Source organism: Macaca thibetana, chromosome 6 (genome assembly GCF_024542745.1).
Source record: "Macaca thibetana thibetana isolate TM-01 chromosome 6, ASM2454274v1, whole genome shotgun sequence".
Taxonomy (NCBI): domain Eukaryota; kingdom Metazoa; phylum Chordata; class Mammalia; order Primates; family Cercopithecidae; genus Macaca; species Macaca thibetana.
This window is the reverse complement of record NC_065583.1, coordinates 49984683-50006961: the sequence shown is the minus strand read 5'-3', so window position 1 is coordinate 50006961 and position 22279 is coordinate 49984683. Positions and strand designations below refer to the sequence as shown.

At 36.5% G+C, this 22279-nt stretch overlaps 1 protein-coding gene across 3 annotated transcripts in view; it reads right to left on the bottom strand.

Annotated features, from left to right (window-relative positions):
- The window catches only part of FNIP1 (folliculin interacting protein 1), a 159202-nt gene that overhangs the window by 34480 nt on the left and 102443 nt on the right, over nt 1–22279 (bottom strand). For all 3 annotated transcript variants that reach the window (XM_050792741.1, XM_050792743.1, XM_050792742.1), the window contains 3 exons: nt 21439–21524; nt 3199–3345; nt 1557–1726 (listed from right to left, as the gene is read on the bottom strand). In XM_050792741.1, the coding sequence (XP_050648698.1) occupies nt 1557–1726; nt 3199–3345; nt 21439–21524 (403 nt within the window). The remainder of the gene's footprint in view (nt 1–1556; nt 1727–3198; nt 3346–21438; nt 21525–22279) is intronic.

Genomic DNA, 22279 nt, shown 5'->3' with positions numbered 1-22279 from the left:
TCAGCCTCTCGAATAACTGGGACTATAGGCGCCCGCCACCATGCCCGGCTAATTTTTTGTATTTTTAATAGAGATGGGGTTTCACCGTGTCAGCCAGGATGGTCTCAATCTCCTGACCTTGTGATCCACCCGCCTCAGCCTCCCAAAGTGCTGGGATTATAGGCGTTAGCCACTGCACCTGGCCATTGTTTTGTATTTTTAGTAGAGGCAGGGTTTCCCCATGTTGGCCAGGCTGGTTTCGAATTCCTGACCTCAAGTAATCCACCCACCTCAGCCTCCCAAAGTGCTAGGATTACAGGCGTGAGCCACCGCACCCAGCCCAAATTGTGTACTTTAAATATGTGTTGGGCCGGGTGTGGTGGCTCACGTCTGTAATCCCAGCACCTTGGGAGGCCAACGTGAGCAGATCGCTTGAGTCCAAGAGTTTGAGAGCAGCCTGGGGAACATGGCGAAACCCCATCTCTACAAAAAATGCAAAAACTAGCCTAGTGTGGTGGTATGCACCTGTAGTCCCAGCAACTTGGGTGACTAAGGTAGGGGGATCATTTGATCCCAGGGAGATTGGAGCTGCAGTGAGCCATGATCATGCCACTGTACTCCAGCCTGGGCAAAAGAGTGAGACTCCATTAAAAAAATGCATTTACTATATGTCAATTATAACTCAATAAAATGGAAGGGAATGGGGGAGGGAGCAAGGGAGAAAGCCAATAGGGAAGGAGGTTGGTTATATGAACTGATAAGCCATATGACAATCTACCTGGCAAGGTCAATCACCAGAGCAACCTAAGGAAAGTTACTACCCAATCACCAAAATGTTCTCATCTTACTCTTCTCCCATCATCTAACAGCAATAGAGTAGGAGCAGAAATAACTAGCAGCTACGTTTACCAGACAGTCTTAACCATTTTACATGTATTATCTCATTTAATTTTTACAACTTTTAAAGTATGTATCATCTATTATTATTCCCACTTTATGAATAAGGAAACTGTGATTCAAACGTGGTGTGCCTGACTCCACAGCCTGTGTCTTTAGCACTCTGCTATAATCCCTCCCTATTGCCTATGAACTTATCAACCACTTACTCTCCCCTCTTCCCCCACTTGTTTAGTGGTGTTTAACACTGAGGGAAACATTTTCCAAAATGACTCAGCAAGTGAACAAAAGTGGATCAACAGAAACCTCAGTGAACTGCTTCCCTCCTAACCAGATTTATTTTAGGTATCACAGGTGACTTTGTTGATTCATTCTTTCTTGCAAAGTACCTAACACAAAGTACAAAATCATAAAACACCCTGAAAATCTGGAGTTACTAGTAAACCAGCTATTAGCCTGCTCCTCTTGCCATACCTGCAGTTCTTCATCTATAAGGAATGATTTCAGGTCTAAGATGAGGATAGGATAAATTGCCAGACATGAAAGGACAAGCAAAGCAGAGATGCTTTAGAATGCAGGAGGTAAAGGCATTTTATTTATTTTTGGTTTTGCTATAAAAATATTACAGATAGCTACAAAACAAGTTTAATATATACTGTAACAGTTGTCAGATTACATACCCAGTTGTGCCCAAAGTGGGTTATATGGATGAGTCTTTGCCAACATGTCCACACTCTGAGAGGAATGCTTTTCTAAAAATATTTTTATAGGTGGCTGTCCATTTGGCATGACTGTTGGAACCCAGGCAAGATGATTAGTCAGAACTGCAGTAATGAGAGCTGGCAAGAATCTGAAAACAAAATACATCTGATCAAATTCCAATCTGCCTTCATGAAACCTTTATGTAGTGACAAAGTAAGCAAGAAGAGTATATATGTTCATGTGGCCAAATGGCACCAAAAAAAGCAGAGGAGAGAGGAAAGGATGAGTATATAACACCAGGATTAAAATGAAAGTTAATTGTTTCCGGTTGAGAAGGAGTTAAAAACTACTTAAAATAAAAGTAACATTCAAAAGAGCTATTGTAGATCATAAGTACAAAACAGAAATGCCCTTTTACTTCAAAAATTATGGATTCTTTTTCTTTTTTTTGAGATGTAGTCTCGCTCTGTTGCCCAGGCTGGAGTGCAGTGGCGCAATCTCAGCTCACTGCAAGCTCCGCCTCCCCAGTTCATGCCATTTTCCTGCCTCAGCCATCCGAGTAGCTGGGACTACAGGCACCCGCCACCACGCCCGGCTAATTTTTTATATTTTTAGTGGAGACGGGGTTTCATCCTGTTAGCCAGGATGGTCTTAGCCAGGATGGTCTCGATCTCCTGACCTCATGATCCACCCGCCTCGGCTTCCCAAAGTGCTGGGATTACAGGCGTGAGCCACCGTGCCAGGCCCATTATGGATTATTTTCAGTGTTTAATCACACAATTCATTACTGAATCAACCAGCAGGTCCTTACATTTCCAAATTACTGAATGGGAAAACGAGGCAAAGTATTGAGCAAACTCCGTCTATCATCAAAGAGAATAAAAACATCTGAATTACTCATCTGGATTCCAAAGACTTGAATAGTTAAAAGAAAACAGTATGATAAAACATCACACTGAAAATGCATCACTAAAATCCTAGCATTTCCTTACATGTTTTTTTTCGTTTGTTTATTTTTTTGAGACAGAGTCTGGCTCTGCCGCCCGGGCTAGAATGCAGTGGCATGATCTCGGCTCACTGTAAGCTCCACCTCCTGGATTCATGCCATTCTCCAGTCTCAGCCTCCCGGGTAACTGGGACTACAGGAGCCCACCACCACGCCTGGCTAATTATGTTTTTGTATTTTTAGTAGAGATGGGGTTTCACCGTATTAGCCAGGATGGTCTCGATCTCCTGACCGCATGATCCACCCACCTCGGCCTCCCAAAGTGCTGGGATTACAGGTGTGAGCCACCACGCCTGGCCATCCTTACATGTTTTCTACCTCTTTTCTATGAAATAAAACTATAAGTGGATACAATTCACAAAAAAATGGGCAGCCTCAGACAATTCTATGTCAGGAATTTTAATTACATAATTACAGACATTTTCACTGCTTTTCATTCATAAGGTTCTGTAATATTCTTCCATACCCTATCATTTAATTATTTTTTAGAATTCTGATTATTAATTTTGATTAATAATATAATTTCAAAGATAATGGATGATTCTTCCACATCTGTAATTGAGTTTGATTACAATATCTAGTTATAATAAATAAATAAATAAATAAATTCATACTGATTTTTGGAAGCATTTTCCATTAGAAAAGTGAACTCCTTCATGAAACGATAGCAAAGGTGGTTCTTTTCTGGAGTCCCCGACATCATTGTAAGCCAGACAGGTTCTCCAATTCGTGGCATCGTGTAAAGATTACAAATTGTTGTTCTAAAAAGAGGAAGACACATTATGAAATGTATAGTTCCCAGAGTTACATACTCTTAAAATAATTTTAAGTTTATGTTGCCAGCTTTGGCCTTACACCTAGATTATTAAAGCTTTTGAGAAAAGACAGTGGACCAAGTCCTTCCTTCCTTATCAACAACACAGTACCATGGGAAATAGTCTCAAAATATGTTGGTTCTGGTGTTGGCTCTCCCCACCAGTGACTGTGTGCCCCAGAGTAAATTATTTCCCTGCTTTAAGCATTTGTTTCCCATACCTGTAAAATGAAAGGATACCATGATAATTTCTAAAGCCCCTTCCAACTCCACATTTCTAAGGGGTATGCTGTACTTAAATATACTGCAAATAATCAACTACATATACAAAAGGAAAATATTCTAAATGAAGTAACGGCTTATCCATCTACCCACTCAAAACAACAGTTTATCTGCATCATTTTGTTGCCTATGCTAAGACTCTAGTAATGTTCTTCAGGACAGTGAGAACACTATACATACAAGCTATATTTTATGACTCTCTCAACCTTCTACAGTGTTTCCTTGAATCAACACAAGAAAAGATTATCACACAATTAGCATAGTGCTTTCTTAGCTGTCTCTTGGACTAATTTAGACAATAGTTAGTCCTGTGACTTATACTTTCTCCTGAAGGCTTCAAAGCATACTTTCAAGATGTTAATTATTTTCTTTTTACATCATTATCTATTTAGCAAAGCCCTATACATTTACTAGACTAAGCAACTCCTGCAAAGCCTTAGGCTTAAGAAACTAGTCAGTCTGGCAGAACTACAGAATGGTGCCCTACTTTCTACTCTTTAAAATAATGCTGTCTAGTAGAACCTGGCAATGATGGAAACCTGCACTGTCTGAAACAGTGTAGCCACTAGCTGTATGTGGTTACTGAACACATGACATGTGACCAGTATGATAAAGGAAGTGAATTTATTTTAATTAAGTTAAACAGCCACACGTGGCTGACAGCTGAGATTGTATTGTGCAATACTGCTCTCTGAGATTTCCACAAATTCTAATACCAACTTCAGTATAACTGTCTAACACCTAGGAGCCAAAAAAGAGAATAATTATCTTGCCTCTACAAGTTTTCTTGAATTTGGAACAATATAAACATGATGTATTACAATGGATAGAAACAATAAAAACAGGTCACTTTAATGAGCTCTCTGTAGAACATACAATCATTGCTAAGAATTTTAAAATAAATGCAAAGGTATATTATAGAGCAAATATGACTAGAATACAAACTAGGAATATATGAAAATGTTTGTTTTTAAAGCTTATTACAGGTGTCCAGATATGATGGAAAACTGAAGACAAATGTGTATCCTCTCTTCAGTTTCTGAGGCCCCAAATGAACACCACCTAAAGATTTGAAAACAGATAAACCAGTGCAACAAACAGAATTAGAGAGGAACCGTCTGGGTGCGGTGGCTCACACCTGTAAACCCAGCTCTTTGGGAGACTGAGGCAGGAGGACTGCTTAAGCCCAGAGTTCAAAACTAGCCTGGGGAACATAGCGAGACCCTGTCTCTATTATTTAAAAAATAATTAATTAAAAAAAATTGCCAAGAAACTATTATTGAAAATTAAAATAGAGATTTCATGAAATTCTGGAAGACAAACATAGGGTGGAATTGTCACTGAAGTAGCAGAGTAGAGGAATTTATAAGGTCATAGTATCACAGACGGAGACATGGACAAAGGGGAGCTAATTTGCCCCACTAAAGCAAGAAGAGGCTCAAGACTCACAAATTTTGGGGAAAGTCATGACAGGAGCTGAGATACAGTACTGAAAATTGGGAGACTAATTCAAAGTCCATAAATGGTTGGCAGCTCCCTACCTCCTCTCCACTTCCCCAGAAAATGACTACAGATAGAAGAGAGCAGATATGGCAGTTGAATGGCCCAGAGGAATGACCTTTTCCAAACTCTTCCTGACATTTGTATCTTTCAGAGTATATAATCAGATATAGACTATATCTTGTAGTATTAAATCTTCATGGGATGGGGGGGGTGGTATGAGAGGAGCAAAGATTAGGGGAAAAATAACTAAATATGCTTCTTCAGGTAATGATAATTGAAAAACACTGAAAAACACTGCCCTGAGATGAAGGTCTCCAGTCAAAAGCCTGATTATGCACAGAATTCCTAACCTACAGTTTGTTATCTCATTCTCAACTACAGAGCACAAGCAAAAACACTGATATTTAGAGAAAGCCTCTAAGAAGAGAAAGAAACAACAACAGAAACACACACACACTCACCCATATAAAATGACTCCAGAGGAAAACAGAAATAATGCAAACAATGAAAGAAAACTTTTAAACAAAACTCTAATGTACATTAAAATTAAAGAATATGGCAGAGAATCTAATTTTCAAAGAAAAGGATTATCCAAAAATAAGAAAGCATCAAAAATTTGCTGAAATGAAAAAAAGCATAGAAGGGATAGAAAAACAAAACATTCACAACAAGAGAAGGAAAATATGAAAAAAAAGGAACACAGAACAATCCAGGAGTACCAATTTACCAATTTCTAAAAAAAAAAAAAAAAAAAAAAAAAAAAAGAATTCCAGAGAGAAAACAGAATGAATAGTAAAAGAAAGCAGAAAAATTACCAGAGCTGAAGAACATGATGGTGCCATAACAATACTGAGATGATAAAAGACCAAGGAACAGGTGTAAACTCATATATCATGTCAGAAAATAAATATGATCTAAAACTGATAAATCAGGAAACAGCAACATTATGTATACTTTTTAATAATACGGAGGTAAATAACAAGAAATAACTAATAGTTAAAAAGAGAACGTGTCTGGGAAGAATGGGGTGGGTAGGATAGGATTCATTTGTTTTTAATTATTAGACCTTTCAGAAATTTTTGTTTCTTAATCATGTGCATATACTTTTTGATTAAAAGAAACAATGTATAAATAAACAAATACGCTGACCATTTAAGAGTTTTTCATGAGTTTCTTCAACATATTACCGTCTACTATAAGTCTGTGTGTCATGGGACAGAGCCAGATCACAAATACTGGTATTAGTGGTCCACTGAGGGCCTTTGCTTTACTATTTTAGTATTTTATTTGTTTAAAAGTATTACATATGCTATGGCCTCAGAGTGTTGTCAAGTATAAAGAAGGCAAAGAAATTAACTACACAACAGTGCTTCTCACTATATACAACTCTACGTTGTTATCATTAACAATCTAGAAGTAATGCCCAGGTGCGGTGGCTCACGCCTGTAATCCCAGCACTTTGGGAGGTCTAGGTGGGCGGATCATCTGAGGTCGAGAGTTCAAGACCAGCCTGGCCAACATGGCAAAACCCCCTGTCTACTAAAAATACAAAAATTAGCTGGGTGTGGTGGTGAGTGCCTGTAATCCCAGCTACTCAGGAGGCTGAGGCACAAGAATCACTTGAACCCGGGAGGCGGAGGTTGCAGTGAGCTGAGATTGCACCACTTCACTTCAGCCTGGGCAACAGAGCAAGACTCCGTCTCAAAAAAAAAAAAAATCTAGAAGTAATGGTTTATTCTAGAAATTATTTCTTTCTTCCTCACTAATAATTGTGCCCTATCATTCAATGGTAAGAAAAGCAAATACTTTCAGTAATCTGTCCCCTTATTTTTCCCAGTCTGTGCCCAGACAATGAAAGACTCTTTTAGTTGGGAGGAAACTGTGGGCATGATTTAGTTTTCTTTGATGTACCTAGGGTCTATGTAATAATCTAAAGACTTCGTCTTTGTTAGGCAGCAATGTTAACTAAACATGCTTCCTGCTTCTCTAGCTTTCATGGTTTCTGTATACATGTAAATAATTTCCTTCCTCTTCTCAACTGCCCATAATTTACTAATCACTTGATCTCAAATAATCATTTACTTTAAAGATTATGTCATTGTTAATTTTAAATAATCCCTTAATTTAAGAAATACATTTATCTCTGTGTCCTCGGGGGATTGGTTCCAGAATTCCCATGGTTACCAAAATCCATGAATGCTCAAATCCCTTATGAAATGGCATCCTATTTGCATATAACCCATGTACATCCTCCTGTACTTAAAACCATCTCACTTTGGGAGGCCGAGGCGGGAGATTGAGGTCAAGGTCAGGAGATTGAGACCATCCTGGCTAACATGGTGAAAACCTGTCTCTACTAAAAATACAAAAAAAAAATTAGCTGGGCGTGGTGGCAGCCGCCTGTAGACCCAGCTACTTGGGAGGCTGAGGCAGAAGAATGGCGTGAATCCAGGAGGTGGAGCTTGCAGTGGGCTGAGATTGCGCCACTGTACTCCAGCCTGGGCAACAGAGCGAAACTCCATCTTGAAAAAAAAAAAAAAAACAAAAAAAACCGCACCTCACCTCTAGATTATTTATAATACCAAATACAATGTAAATACTATGTTAATAATTGTTATACTGCGTTGGTTTTTTAATGTGTATTTTTTAAATTGCAGTTAATTTTTATTGTTTTTTCTTTTTCAACTATTTTGATCCGAGGTTGGCTGATCTGCAGATGTGGAACCCACAGATATAAAGGGCTGACTGCAGGTCTATTCTTATTATTTGAGGTAGTTATGTTCTATAAAGTCCATTCAAGCACTGAATTACCACTGAACCACTGCCCCTAAGAAAAATAAAACAGGTTCCTATGAGCCTCTGGTCACATTTTCATCAAACCCTCAATACATAACCTTGATGTGCCTCTCTGTTTAAGGACATCTTATCTGATGCTGTTGATTCACTAATATTAAATTCATGGCTGACAGCACCATAAATAATGTCTGAAGGAAGCTTATCTAATACATGTATTTTTTCTGTAAGGTAAATCACAATCTTCTTACACTGAGTATTAGTATTTCGGCACTACATTTGGAAGCCATTTTTAACAGCAAAGTCACTAACAAAAAGCACAAAAACGCAAAAAATTTGGCACTAAATAAAGGTCAAAAAAGTACATTTGTTAACAGTATGAGAGTTAAAACAAGAAGGCAGAGCATTAGACCCTGTTTGATCTAAACTAGGAACATGTGCCTATATACCTTATATAGGTATACCTCCTATTGAAAATTATAAAATATTATAAGAATATTTAATACAACTTTCATATTTGCACAGCAACTGAAGCAAAATAATCAAACAATACAAATGGAAAGGCACATAATCGTGACATATACTTTTATAGATTTTATAACTCACATGTTGTAAATTCCAGGCAATTTTGAAAAGTCTAAGTCTAGGTCATTTGTACTATCCAATACCATAGCAATTGACTCACAAGTATTTAATTAAAATTTTGAAAAATAAAAAAGTCTTTTAAAATCCAAGAGCAAGATCAGTATCCTGTTTGGAAGGAGTCTTACGACAGTATCTACTATTCTGGTAACCTCAGCTGGATCTATAATGACAGTGTTTCCTCAGAGCCCAACCAGAGACTTTTGGCCTTTACCACAAAGCTTGTGACTGCAGAAAAGAATTTGTCAATCCAATAGTATAATTAACTGCAAGTTCAAGGGCAAAGATTCACTGTCTTATACTAATGCCATAAGTGATACTCAAAAAGAATCCTGAAGGATTCTTTCAAGGAAATAAGCAAAAAGAACTATTGAAAACATATACTTACAATGTACCCACAAAATTTAAAATGTCTTGATTTCAATAAATAAAATAAAATGTCTTGATTTCAATAAAACATATTTATAATAATTCTGGTGTAAATAAAGTAAACTAAAACAACTTAAACCAGACAAGGCATGGTGGCTCATGCCTGTAATCCCAGTACTGTGGGTGGTTGAGGCAAGAGGATCCCTTGAGGACAGGAGTTCAGGATTAGCCTGGATTAACACAGTAACCCAATTACACAATACATTTGAAAAATATTAAAAAATACCACGGTTACAGTGAGCTATCCTCTGCCACTTCACTCCTGCCTAGGCAACAGAGTGAGACCCTCTCTCAAAAACAAAAACAATTTAAACTACAAAAATAAAAAATTACAAATCCTGATTATTCATTGCACATTTCTTTTCTATTAGTGGCATTATATCTACTTCAGGGGAAGCAAAACCCTTAAGAATCTTTTTTTTTTTTTTTTTTTTTTTTGAGATGGAGTCTTGCTCTGCTGCCCAGGCTGGAGTGCAGTGGCACGATCTCAGCTCACTGCAACCTCTGCCTCCCAGGCTCCCAGGTTCAAGCAATTCTCCTGCCTCAGCCTCCCCAGTAGCTGGGACTACAGGCAGCCGCCACTGCCCAGCTAATTTTTGTATTTTTAGTAGAGACAGGGTTTCACCATGCTGGCCAGGCTGTTCTCAAACTCCTGACCTCAGATGATCCACTTTCCTCAGCCTCCCAAAGTGCTGGGATTACAGGAGTGAGCCACCGCACCTGGCTCCTTAAGAATCTTTGAGTAAGCTTTCAAGCAATCCTGCCTCACTGGACTTAAAAAAAAAAAAAAAAATTCCAACTATAGATTAATTTTAGAAAAATACAAGGCTATAACTTTTCATAGTTCTCAACTACTACTTACATTCATAAGAGGCCTATTTTATAGGTAGAGAAACCACTCTAGTTTTGTGTGTGTGTGTGTGTGTGTGTGTGTGTGTGTGCGCGCGCGCGCGCGCGCGTTTGAATTGTGGTTAAGTTCAATCTTCCAGCTATGTAAATAGCACAGGCACTGTGGCACATGCACTGGGCTACAAGGGAATGTATACAGAGTAAAGCTGTCATAAACCATCAGGAATAATAAATAACCAATTTTACCCAACTGATAGTATTTAGCTTATCAGGATATTAGGTTCAAAATGTCTTGATTTCAATAAAACATACAGATACCTTCCTTTGCATATACAATCACTCTTAAGAATCAGAAATTGCTCTTAATTTCAATACAAAACTGCTCTCAAATGCTGACTCTGACATCCCTGCTAAGAGTTGAACAGCAATTGTGTAAGACAAGGATTATAGTTCCATTACAGTAGCACAGAAGATACAATTTGGTAATTTTTCTCCTTGAAAAGAGTTTTGTTCTTTTTTTAAAGAGATGTGGTCTCACTCTATCACCCAGGCTGAAGTGTAGTGGCACAATCACAACTCACTGCAACCTTGAATACCTAGTCTCAACCAATCCTGCCAAGCCTCAGCCTCCTAAGTAGCTGAGACTACAGGCACATGCCACTTGAGCTGGCTACTTTGAAAATTTTTACTTTATAGAGATGAGGTCTTTTTTTTTTTTTACTTTAAATTTTGTGGGTACATTGTAAGTATATAAATTATGGGGTACAATGTGTAATAATCATATCAGGATAAATGGGGTATCCACCATCTCAAGCATATATCCTTTGTTACCAACAATCCAATCATACCCTTTTAGTTTCTTTTAAATGTACAATTAAATTACTATTGACTATAGTCACCCTGTTGTGCCATTAACAGACACAGGGTCTTGCTTTTTTGGCCCAGGCTGGTCTCAAAACTCCAAGCAATCGTCTCACCATGGCCTCCCAAAGTACTGCAATTACAGGCATGCGCCACCAAGCTCAGCCCTTGAATAAAGTTTAAGCCAGTTATTTCCAAAAGAGTTTGTGAAATATAGATGCTAGCCCCATACCTACTGATTCACACTCCAGGAGTTTGGGAAACAGTTTTCATTATACTTCTCTAGTGACAGCAGTACCTGAATGGATTTTTTTTTTTCTTTAAAAAAAAAAAAAAAAAGCATAGGTTTACTATGTAATTTAAATTCCAAAGAAAAGTCTAGATCAATTTAGGTTGTGGTTTGTTTGGCTCTTTTTCTTTTTTGAGACACAGTCTTGTTCTGTCACCCAGGCTAGAGTGTAATGGCGCAATCTCGGCTCACTGCAACCTCTGCATCCCAGATTCAACTGATCCTCATGCCTCAGCCTCCCCAGTAGCTGGGTTTACAGGCATGCACCACCAAGCCTGGCTAATTTTTGTATTGTTTGTAGATACAGAGTTTCACTATGTTGCCCAGGCTGGTCTTGAACTCCTGGATTCAAACGATCCACCTATCTTGGCCTCACAAAGTGCTGGGATTACAGGCATGAGCTACTACACCTGGCCCAATTTCAGTTTTTAACTCAACAAAGTTTTAAATCTTACTTCAATTCAATGTGTCCTTACATTAAAATATTGATTTAAAAATATTTCAACTTCCAATTTCAGCTTTGACCTGGAAAGAGCTTGGAAGTCATTATTCTTGTTCTTAGAACAAGGAAAAAAACTGAAGGAACTGAAAAATCAATGACTTTTCTTAGTTACATCACCGAACTGAGGACAGAGGGAAAACCATCACCCTGAAAACTGAAAAAAATGGGTAAATACAGTGAATGACAACTGAGATCAACTTACCTGAAGCAGAAGCCTTTGGAACCAATAACCAGTAGGAGCACTTAAATAGTAATTGACTAACTGATGAAGATTGAGTGTGAATTCCTCTCAATGACAAAAACTCCTAGGGGCCTAGTCTTAGGGAGACCTCCCCCACTTTCATGGGGTACTACCAGATTTTCATGGTGAAAATCAGAGAAACATCTGGCTATGTTTTGGACAGAGGTAGTGACAAAGTAACAGTTTTGAAATATTCCTAGAGCATTCTCCAAATAAAACTATTTTACCAGAGCCTTATCTAACTTGAGAGAGGAGCAGCCTTCCTGGCTGGCCTCTGAAAGGAAAAAAAGGCGGCAGGGAGAGGGATGGCTAAGAAATACTTCCAAAGGTCACATCCCGGAAATTCAGACTAAAAAAAAACAAAATCAGATTTAATTATAAGATTACAGAACACTTCCCCTTCTTCTCTCCAACACCTTACTTCCATATCAATATGGCTCCAGTGTAACAAATGCAGATTACAACTAAAAGAGCTGTAGGACACAGAATTTATTCAAAGTAGTTCCTGGGGAAAACAAAAGAAAGAGGAGTTTAAAATTAAAAAAAAAAAAAAAAAAAATGGAAACCATGGGAAATCGAAGCTTCTGGCACCTACAACTAACGCTACAGCAAACATTAAACACATCTAAGGTTCCTTTGATAGGTTAATATAAAACTTCATACTAAAATCTTATTAAACTCAGTTCCTATATCCTAACACATCATATATAGCTATCAACAAAAAATTGGAAAGCAACAAAAACTAGTCTGAACAGACAAAGTAGGCATCAAAATCAAACTCAAATTTGCCAAAGATTTTAGAATTATCAGAATGGGAATTGAAAATTATGATAAATATGTTTATTTTATATAATATATATTATGATTACTGTTGCTCTAATGTTTACAACAGACAACATGCAACACCAGATGAGCATGGAACAGAGAGATGGAAAGCCAAAAACTCAAAAGGAAATGCTAGCAATTAAAAAAAAAAAAAAACAGGAGCAGGAATAAAGAATGCTTTTGATAGGCACATCAGCAGACTGGACATGACCAAGGAAACAATCAATGAGCTTGAAGGTATGTCAATAAAAACTCCCAAACTGAAAAGCCAAGAGAATTAAGGATAAAAAATAATATCCAGGAACTGTGGTATAATTACAAAAATATACATGTAATAATACAAAATGGAGAAGTAAAATATATGAATAATAGCTTAGAATTTAAAAAAAATTACTAACAGACAACAAACCATAGATGCAGGAGGCTCACAGAACACCAAGCAGGATAAATACCAACAAATCTACTCCTATATATATCATACTCAAACTGCAGAAAACCAAAGACAAAAATCTTAATAGAAGTAAGAAGGACAAAAACAACCTTACCTATAGAAGAGTAAGAACTGCATTAGAGTTCTTGTTAGAAACTATGCAAACAAAGAGACTAGGGAAAAATGGTTAAAACATTGAAAGAAAAACAACAGAATTCTGTATCCAGCAAAATAATTCAAAAGGAAAAGAGAAAGACTTCCTCAGACAAAAACTGAGAGATTTGATGGCAGAAAAAATGATATTTAAGATACATTAAAAGATATTTTTCAGAGAAAACAGGTTAGAAACGCAAATCTACATAAAAAGAGTATTTGAAAAGTAATAAATGTAAAATAAAGTCTTTCATTTTCCTTATCCTAAACTGACTTAATAGAAAAATAATTGTTTAGGGTAATAAAAATGACAACATATTGAATGATCATAGCTAATGGAAAATTAAATTGAATGACAGCAATGTTACAAGGGATGTGATGTGAGGGAAAACTGGAATATTTTGTTATGAAGTATGTGCACTCCCTGTGAAGCAGTACAGGGAAAATTAGTAAGGATATAATAGAGCTGAACAGTACCATCAGTCAACTGAATCTAATTAACATTTATACAATACCTCATCCAAAAACAGGATAATACACAATCTTCCCATGCTGACAGGGAACATTTGCCAAAATGGACCACATTCTAGGCCATAAGGCACACCTTAGCAAATTTAAAATAATAGAAATCATACAATGTATATTCTCAAATCACAATGAAACTAGAAATCAGTAGGAAAAAGATAACTGGAAAATCCCCTAATACTTGGAGATTGAACAACATGCATCTAAATAACACATAAGTCAAAGAAGACATTGTGAAAGAAATTTTAAAGTATTTTGAACTAAATGTAAATTCAACTTATCAATTCTTGTGAATGCAGCAAAAGGAGTGCTTAAAGGGAAATTAATAGTATTGAATACATATATCAGAAAAGAAGATCTAAAATCAACAATCTAAGCTTTAATCTTAGGAAACTAGACAAACAGCAGCATAAAACTAAAGCATTCAAGAGATAAGGAATAGTAAAATCTAGAGCAGAAATTATTGTAATTGAACAGAAAATCAAGAGAGAATATCAACAAAACCAAAAGCTGGTTCTCTGAAAAGATCAGTAAAATTTTTAAGCCTTTATCCAGGAAACTAAAAAAAAAAACACAAAAAGAAACAAATTATAAATATCAGAAACAAAAAGAGGGGTATCACTACAGATACAATGAAAATTAAAAGGAGAATTAAGGGATTATATGAACAAGTCTATGCCCACAAATTTAGATGAAATGAACCAATTTTTTGAAAAACACGCACTGCCAAACCTCACAGAAGGTGAAACAGGTAACTTGAATAGCCTATGTCTACTTAAAAATTGAATCAATAATTATCTACTCCTGGCAAACAAAGAATAGAGGGGAACTACCTCAACCTGAAAGAATATCTACAAGAAACCTACAGCTAACATCATACTTATGGTGAGAGACAGGATGTTTTTCCCCTGCGACTGGGAGCAAGGTCAAGATGCACCTCTCACAACTCTCATTCAATATCATACTGGAAGTTATAGCTAGGGCCGTAAGAAAGACACAAAGATAGAAAAAAGAGGGAAGGAAGGAAAGAAGGAAGACAGAAAAAGTATACATGTGGAAAGGAAATAAAACTATTTATAGAAGACTTGATTTTCTATATAAAAAGTTTCAAAGAATCAACCAAAAGAAAACAAAAACTGCTGGAACTAATAAATGATTATAATGAGGTTGCAGAAAACAATGTAAATATACAAAAGTCAACTGCTTTCCTGTAGACCAGCAATGAACAACTGAAATGTGAAATTAAAAACAATACCATTTACATTAGGTTCCTTCCCCCTGCCCCCCCAAAAAACAAGTATAAATCTAAGAAAATATACAGAGTCTATATGAGGAAAACTACAAAATTCTGTTGAAAGGAATCAGACGATCTAAATAAATGGGAAGAGTTTCCATGATAATGCATAGGAAGACTCCATTGTTAAAATGTCAGTTCTTCCCAATTTGATCCATAGATTCAACACAATCCCAGTCAGAATCCCAGCAAGTTATTTTGTGGACACCTACAAACTGATGTTAAAGTTTATATAGAAACAAAAAAGACCCAGAATAATCAACATAATACTTAAGAATAAAAACAAAGTTGGAGGACTGTTACTACTGAACTTCAAGATTTACTCTAAAGATACAGTAATTAAGATAGCATGGGGATTGGGAAATAAAGGAGATGCTGGTCTAAGGACACAGAATTTGGCATGGGGGCTCATGCATGTAATCCCAGTACTCTGGGAGGCCAAGGTGGGCAGATTGCTTGAGGCCAGGAGTTTGAGACCAGTCTGGCCAACATAACAAAATCCTGCCTCTACTAAAAATACAAAAATTAGCCAAGTGTGGTGGCACACACCTGTAGTCCCATCAACTTGGGAAGCTGGGGCATGACAATCACTTGAACCCGGGAGGTGGAGGTTGTAGTGAACCAAAATTGCACCACTGTACTCCAGCCTGGAGGACAGAGTGAGACTGTCTTAAAACAAAAAAACAAAAAAGCAAAAAAACAAAAAAAGAAAAAAATTTCAGGGCTCAAGAGATCTATTACACATCATGGCAACTACAGTTAATAATAATACTATATACTGGAATATTGCTAAGACAGTAGATTTTAGGTCTTTTTAATGACAAAAATGATAATTACGTGAGGTAACAGATACGTTAAATAGCTTGACTGAGCCATTCCACATGTGTACACATATCAAAACATCATTTTATACACTGTAAAGATACACCATTTTTACCTGTCAACTAAAAAAACAACAAAAGCAAGGTAATGGCCAAATATATATACATAGTCACAGAGATCAACAGAACAGAACAGAACAGAACAGGGAGCCCCCAAACAGATTCACACAACTAGAGTATAAACTGATCTTTGACAAAGGAGCAAAGGTAATTCAATTGAGAAAAGAAAGTATTTTCAGCAAATGGTGCTGCAACGACTGGACATCCACATGTAAAAGCATGAATGTAGACAAAGACCTTACAGTTTTCATAAAATTAATTCATAATGGATCATAGTTATAAGCATAAAATGCAAAACTATAAAGTAGACAGAAAATTACACTGGAGAAAATCTAAATGACCTTGGGTTAGGTGATGAATTTTTAGATATAGCACCAAATACTATACAAGAAAGAAAAATTGTTAAGTCGGACTGCATTAAAATTAAAAACTGCTCTGTGAAAGACACTGTTATAAGAATAAGAAGCCACAAACTGGTAAAAAGTATTTTCTTTAATCTGACAAAGAACTGGTATCCAAAACAAAACAAAACAACAACAAGAATCTTCAAAACTCAACAATAAGAAAAAAAAGGCCAACTTAAAAAGGACAAAAAACCCAAACAGACACCTCACCAAAAAAGATACACAGACAGCAAATAAGCATTTGAAAAGATGCTCAACATATGCCATTAGGAAACTTCAAATTAAAACAATAATGATACATCACTACCTGACTCTTTGGAGAGCAACAGCAACTCTAGTTGCTGGTGGGAATGCAAAATGGTACAGTCATTTTGGATGACAGTTTGATCATTTCTTACACAGCTAAACGCAATTTTTACATAATATCCAGCAATCATGCTCCTATGTATTTTTCCAACTGAGTTGAAAACATGTCGACATAAAACCCCAAACATGAATATTTATAGCAGTATTATTCATAATCACCAAAAGCTATAAGTAAGATATCTTTCAATAGGTGAATGAAAATGAATAAACAAACTGGGTTACATCTATATAACGGAATATCACTCGGTGATGAAAAGAAATCAGCTATTAGGTAAAAACAAAAGCAATAACACCACCACTACCAAGGAAGAATCTTATGAAAGACTGGCTGAGTGAAAGAAGCCAGTCTGAAAAGTCCACATAGTATATGATTTCAAGCATACAACCTTCTGGAATTGACAAACATATAGAGACAGTAAAGAAATAAAGAGAACAGTGGTTGTCAGCAGTTAGTGAGTAGGGATAAACAGGTAAAGCACAGGGGATTCTTAGGGTGGTGAAACTATTCTATATGATACTATAATTGTGTATATAGACATCATACATTTAATAAAAACCATAGAACTATACAACAGAGTAAACTTTAAGGTAAATTTTGGTCTTTGGTTAATAATAATGTATTAACATTAGTTCACTGGTTTTAACAAATATATCATACTAATGTAATACATTAATAACTGAGGCCGGGTGTGGTGGCTCACACCCATAATCCCAGCACTTTGGGAGGTCAAGGCACACAGATCACTTGACACCAGGAGTTTGACACCAGTCTGGCCAACATAGTGAAACCTCGTCTCTATTTAAAATATAAAAATTAGCTGGGTGTGGTAGTGCAGGCTTATAAACCTAGCTATTCAGGAGGCTGAGGCACATAATCGCTTGAACCCTGGAAGGCAGAGGCTGCAGTGAGTTGAGATCATGCCACTGCACTCCAGCCTGGGCCACAGAGTGAGACACTGACTCAAATAAATAAATAAAGCATTAACTGGGAAAACTGTAGGTTGTGGGAGAGGGCTATATGAAAAAACTACTATTTGCTCAATTTGTCTGTAGATCTGAAACTGTTCAAATTAAGTCTATTCATTGTGTGCGTGGGCGTGTGCGTGCACAAACGCATGCATCAAACTGGGAAAATAAAGTTACTTACAGCTATTTATACTCTTAACTGATAATAGACTGGCCAAGAACTACAGAATCTAAGAGATAGGCATGTCTTAGAATTTACCATTTAGTTACTGTTTCGTTTTGCTGTCCCCTACTCCCACTCACAACATTCCAGAAGAAAAGAAAGAAGAGATAGTCATTATTCAGCCTGTGCAGGGCTAGCTCTTCAGACACAAACATGAATAGTATCAGAAGATGCACGAAAATCAGACTGCACTACAAATTAAAAAAGAATAAGGTCTAGATTAATGGCTATAAATCACCAACTCCTAAAACAGAAGTACAAACTAATAATCTTCAGAGGCCCAGCAGGAATAAACTTATACAATATATGGGTTAATACAACTGACTGAGAGAGATAAAGCCTAAAGAAAGCTTATCTGGCCTACAGGCCTAAAGGTTCAAATGTTTATTTAAAAAACACAGTAGTCACATAAAATGTCTGCTGGCTGGCTAGAATTCCACCACCTACAATTTACCTGCTTTCAAAAATTATGTTCAACATTGAGAAAACAGAAAACCACTTATCTTGAGCTTAATATGGGCTTCTTTTTTCTCAACTGTAGAATACTTACTGAAATATCAAATCAATGGTGAGGATATGTATCCTAGGCAGGCCTAAACCATTAACATTTGGTTTAAGCAACTTCGTATAATTTACTTCCTAAATCATAAAGAAGATACCTAAACATTTATATTAAAACAATACAACTCAAAGAAATTCTCATCTCAAGCAAATAATCCTGATGTTAAAATTATTTCTACCTAACATTCGTAAAATCATCAAATTTCGTGTTTTCACATAACTTCCAGAAACACACAAACAGGGCTATACAAATTGAGAAGTTATGAAGCCAAAGTAGACTACACATTGGACAGCTCATAAAAATTGCTCTAAATTTCCTCTGCAAATGTATTTGATTTCTGCTATTCTTCATCTATAAGAAACATTTATATAACATTTTTATTTAATCATGAATGGCACCCAAAATGTGATAATCTCAACCTTTAAGGTTTAAGTACGAAGAAATGAAATTGTGAATAACTTTGCATATAATTCAGATATAAAGAGTGAAGATGCCAGTGAACAAAAAAAAAACACACTGATTACTGTATCACTAGAGTTTGTGTCCCAAAATGAAAAAGTTTTAGAGATTGATTTCAAAACAATGTGAATATGCTTAACACTACTGACCTGTACACTTAAAAAATGATTTATAAAGCTAAATCTAATGTTATAGATTTTTTACCACAATAAAAATATTAAATTGTTATTTGTTAGCATGCTTCATATAATTAAAAAAAGCCTAAAATTAACGTTAAAATAAAATTAATATATGGCAGAAATATCATCTCAAATATAGTTTTTGCCTGTACAAATTATTTCTTTCTAATACCAAAAAATAACATAAGTTGAAATTAAATCCTGTTTCTCTCTACATTTCCCCTAACCACTGAGTTTACTGTACAGAACAGTAAGACATATTTAACTAGCTTTTCATGTCTTTTATCCTAAACATTATGATGCATAAACCAAATGAATGAGTAGACATTATTCTCTTTCTCAATAATTAAGTAAATGATTATTATACAATAGTCATAAAGTAAATTTCTTCAATTTAAATCTACCACTCTTTAGCTCAGTTTTTAAAAAAGTTTTATATATTTTAAAAGTTTTAAAATTTTATGTATATGTATGGCATGCCTACAGTTTCATCATAGCAATCCTGCAGTTTCACAAGCTAAAACAGCCTTTCATTCCAAGATGTGACGGTCCATTTAAACAAACAACAATCTAGAAGATCCCTGCCCCAGTAAGAGACCACAGAGTTGTCAGTTAAAAAAATATTTGGTTTTTCTAAAAGTAAGGTACATAGACTACTGGTAACAATAAAATTTACACAGTGGTACACAGTGTACATAATGTGGTATATAAATACACATTTATTATTACTATCATTGTTGAGACAGGGTCTCACTATGTTGCCCAGGCTAGTCTCAAACTCGTGAGCTCAAGCAATTTAACCACCTTGGCCTCCCAAAGTACTGGGATTACAGGCACATGCCAATACGCCCTGCCCAGATACACATTTTTAATTTTAGTTACTATAAATTTATTTTTATAGCTAGTTTTATTATGGTAAAGCATATTGTTTCCCTATCTAGGATAATAAAGTTTCATGTTGAAATAAATTTATTTAGGTATAAAAGATGATCAAATTTAAAGAGAAACACTAAATTTAAAAAGTATACATGATACATAAATTTGGCAAAATTGTTAAGATATGATATAAGTAACGTAAGTTGGGAAGCACTGCTGTAGGTTATGTTTACCATAGGCCAAGTGCGGTGGCTCATGCCTGTAATCCCAGCACTTTGGGAGGCCAAAGCAGGCGGATCATTTGAGGTCAGGAGTTTGAGACCAGCCTGGCCAACACGGTGAAACCCCATCTCTACTAAAAATAAAAAAAAATTAGCCAGGCATGGTGGCATGCGTCTGTAATCCCAGCTACTGGGGAGGGTGAGGCAGGAGAATTGCTTGAACCCGGGAGGCAGAGGCTGCAGTGAGGCAAGATCACGTCACTGCGCTCCAGCCTGGGTGACAGAGCAAGACTCCACCTCAAAAAAAGAAGAAAAGAATGGTGCCACTAATGTCAAGCATTCTGCTAAGCACCTTACACACACAATCTCATTTGATCCTTATAACAATCTATTAGATTATTACTAAATTGAATTTACCTATTTTATACTAGAAAACTAGGGGTCAAAAATGCTAATGCACTTGCCCAAGATCACCAGAGGTAGTAAATGACAGAGCCAGGGTTAAAACCCACATCTGTCTGACAGATTCTAGAGTCTTAGTTTTCACTCCCTGTGCTATACTATCTCTTTAGTCTAACGGAGGAAAGATTGAGAAAATGAAGTAGACCTAAACCGAACCTCTTGTCAAGGGAGACATACCAGTCAGTTAGTATAATTCCCAACATAAGATCATTTGTAATATGTATGTTTGTCACATAGTTAGAAGACAGCTACAGTAGTTGTTGGGACTTCAGGTACAAGCTTTGTTGAGCCAGAAAACCCTGGCGGAAGGACTATTCACTGTGCCATATCTAGAGAAACGATCAAGCAACAAAGCCATTTAGAATATCAAGTTCACGTTCCTTATATCCATATATCCTTGTATCTTCTGTATTCAAGAATATCTGATTACTACCACTGGTTAAATACCACTTAACAGTCCCGACATCTAGGATCCCAAGAGAGAACAAAGCATACTTTTGCTAGAACAAGGGTCTTTCCTGGTCATATTTGCTTGTCAAATGGCCCAATACTGAAAAACATACCACTGACGGCTCTCAATGTGCTTGACTCTCAAGCACATTTGAGATGTAATAACATAGAAGCCAATGGTCTACTGAATTACACCATCATATGACTATAGGACAAAGAAATTAAATTTTATTAGAACAAATTAAAGAAAAGAAATAAATCTTCCTGTGTACACTATGAATTACTGCGTTATGGAAAGCTGGGGAATATGTACCTGAATTCATTTAGGGCATCAACTATTCGATTATATGCCAAACTCCTCTGACTGGCATCAGCTGATCTCCGGCTCATTTTCATAGCCTTGAAAACAATCATTAAGATAGTTAATTCTTATGTTAATCATGAGCAAAACATGGAAAAAGGAGTCTTTTTTAGACAGAGTCACATATTTATACAACGCTCTACCAAAATTCTTATCGAGAAAGAAATAAAGAAGGTAAATGCATTTATTGTGGCTTTTTCTTCTACACATTTGGTAATTAATGAATGGTGAACAAAATTCAAAATTTTCAACTGTTTTCAATCTCTTATTTTTAAAACTGCAGACGACTGTCAACACATAAAAAAACTGATATTGACAGTTTCTGGGTTATAAAAAAACTTATTTTTCCCAAACAGAACAAGACATAATAACAACAACTCAATAACAACAACTCAGTAACAACAACTCATGGTTTTACGCTTATATTTCACAGATAACACTTCTATTAACTCTTTTTTTTTTTTTTCTGGCAGAGTCTCACTCTGTCGCCCAGGCTGGAGTGCAATGGTGCAATCTCAGCTCACTGCAACCTCTGCTGCCTGGGTTCAAGCAATTTTCCTGCCTTAGCCTCCCAAGTAGCTGGGATTACAGGCGCCTGCCACCACACCTGGCTAATTTTTATAATTTTAGTAGATACGGGGTTTCACCATGGTGGCCAGGCTGGTCTTAAACTCCTGACCTCGTGATCCACCCACCTCAGCCTCGCAAAATGCTGGGGTTATAGGCGTGAGCCACCGCACCCAGCCCTGTTAACTCTTTTCTAAAGATTTGCCCAGCCTAGCCAACATGGCAA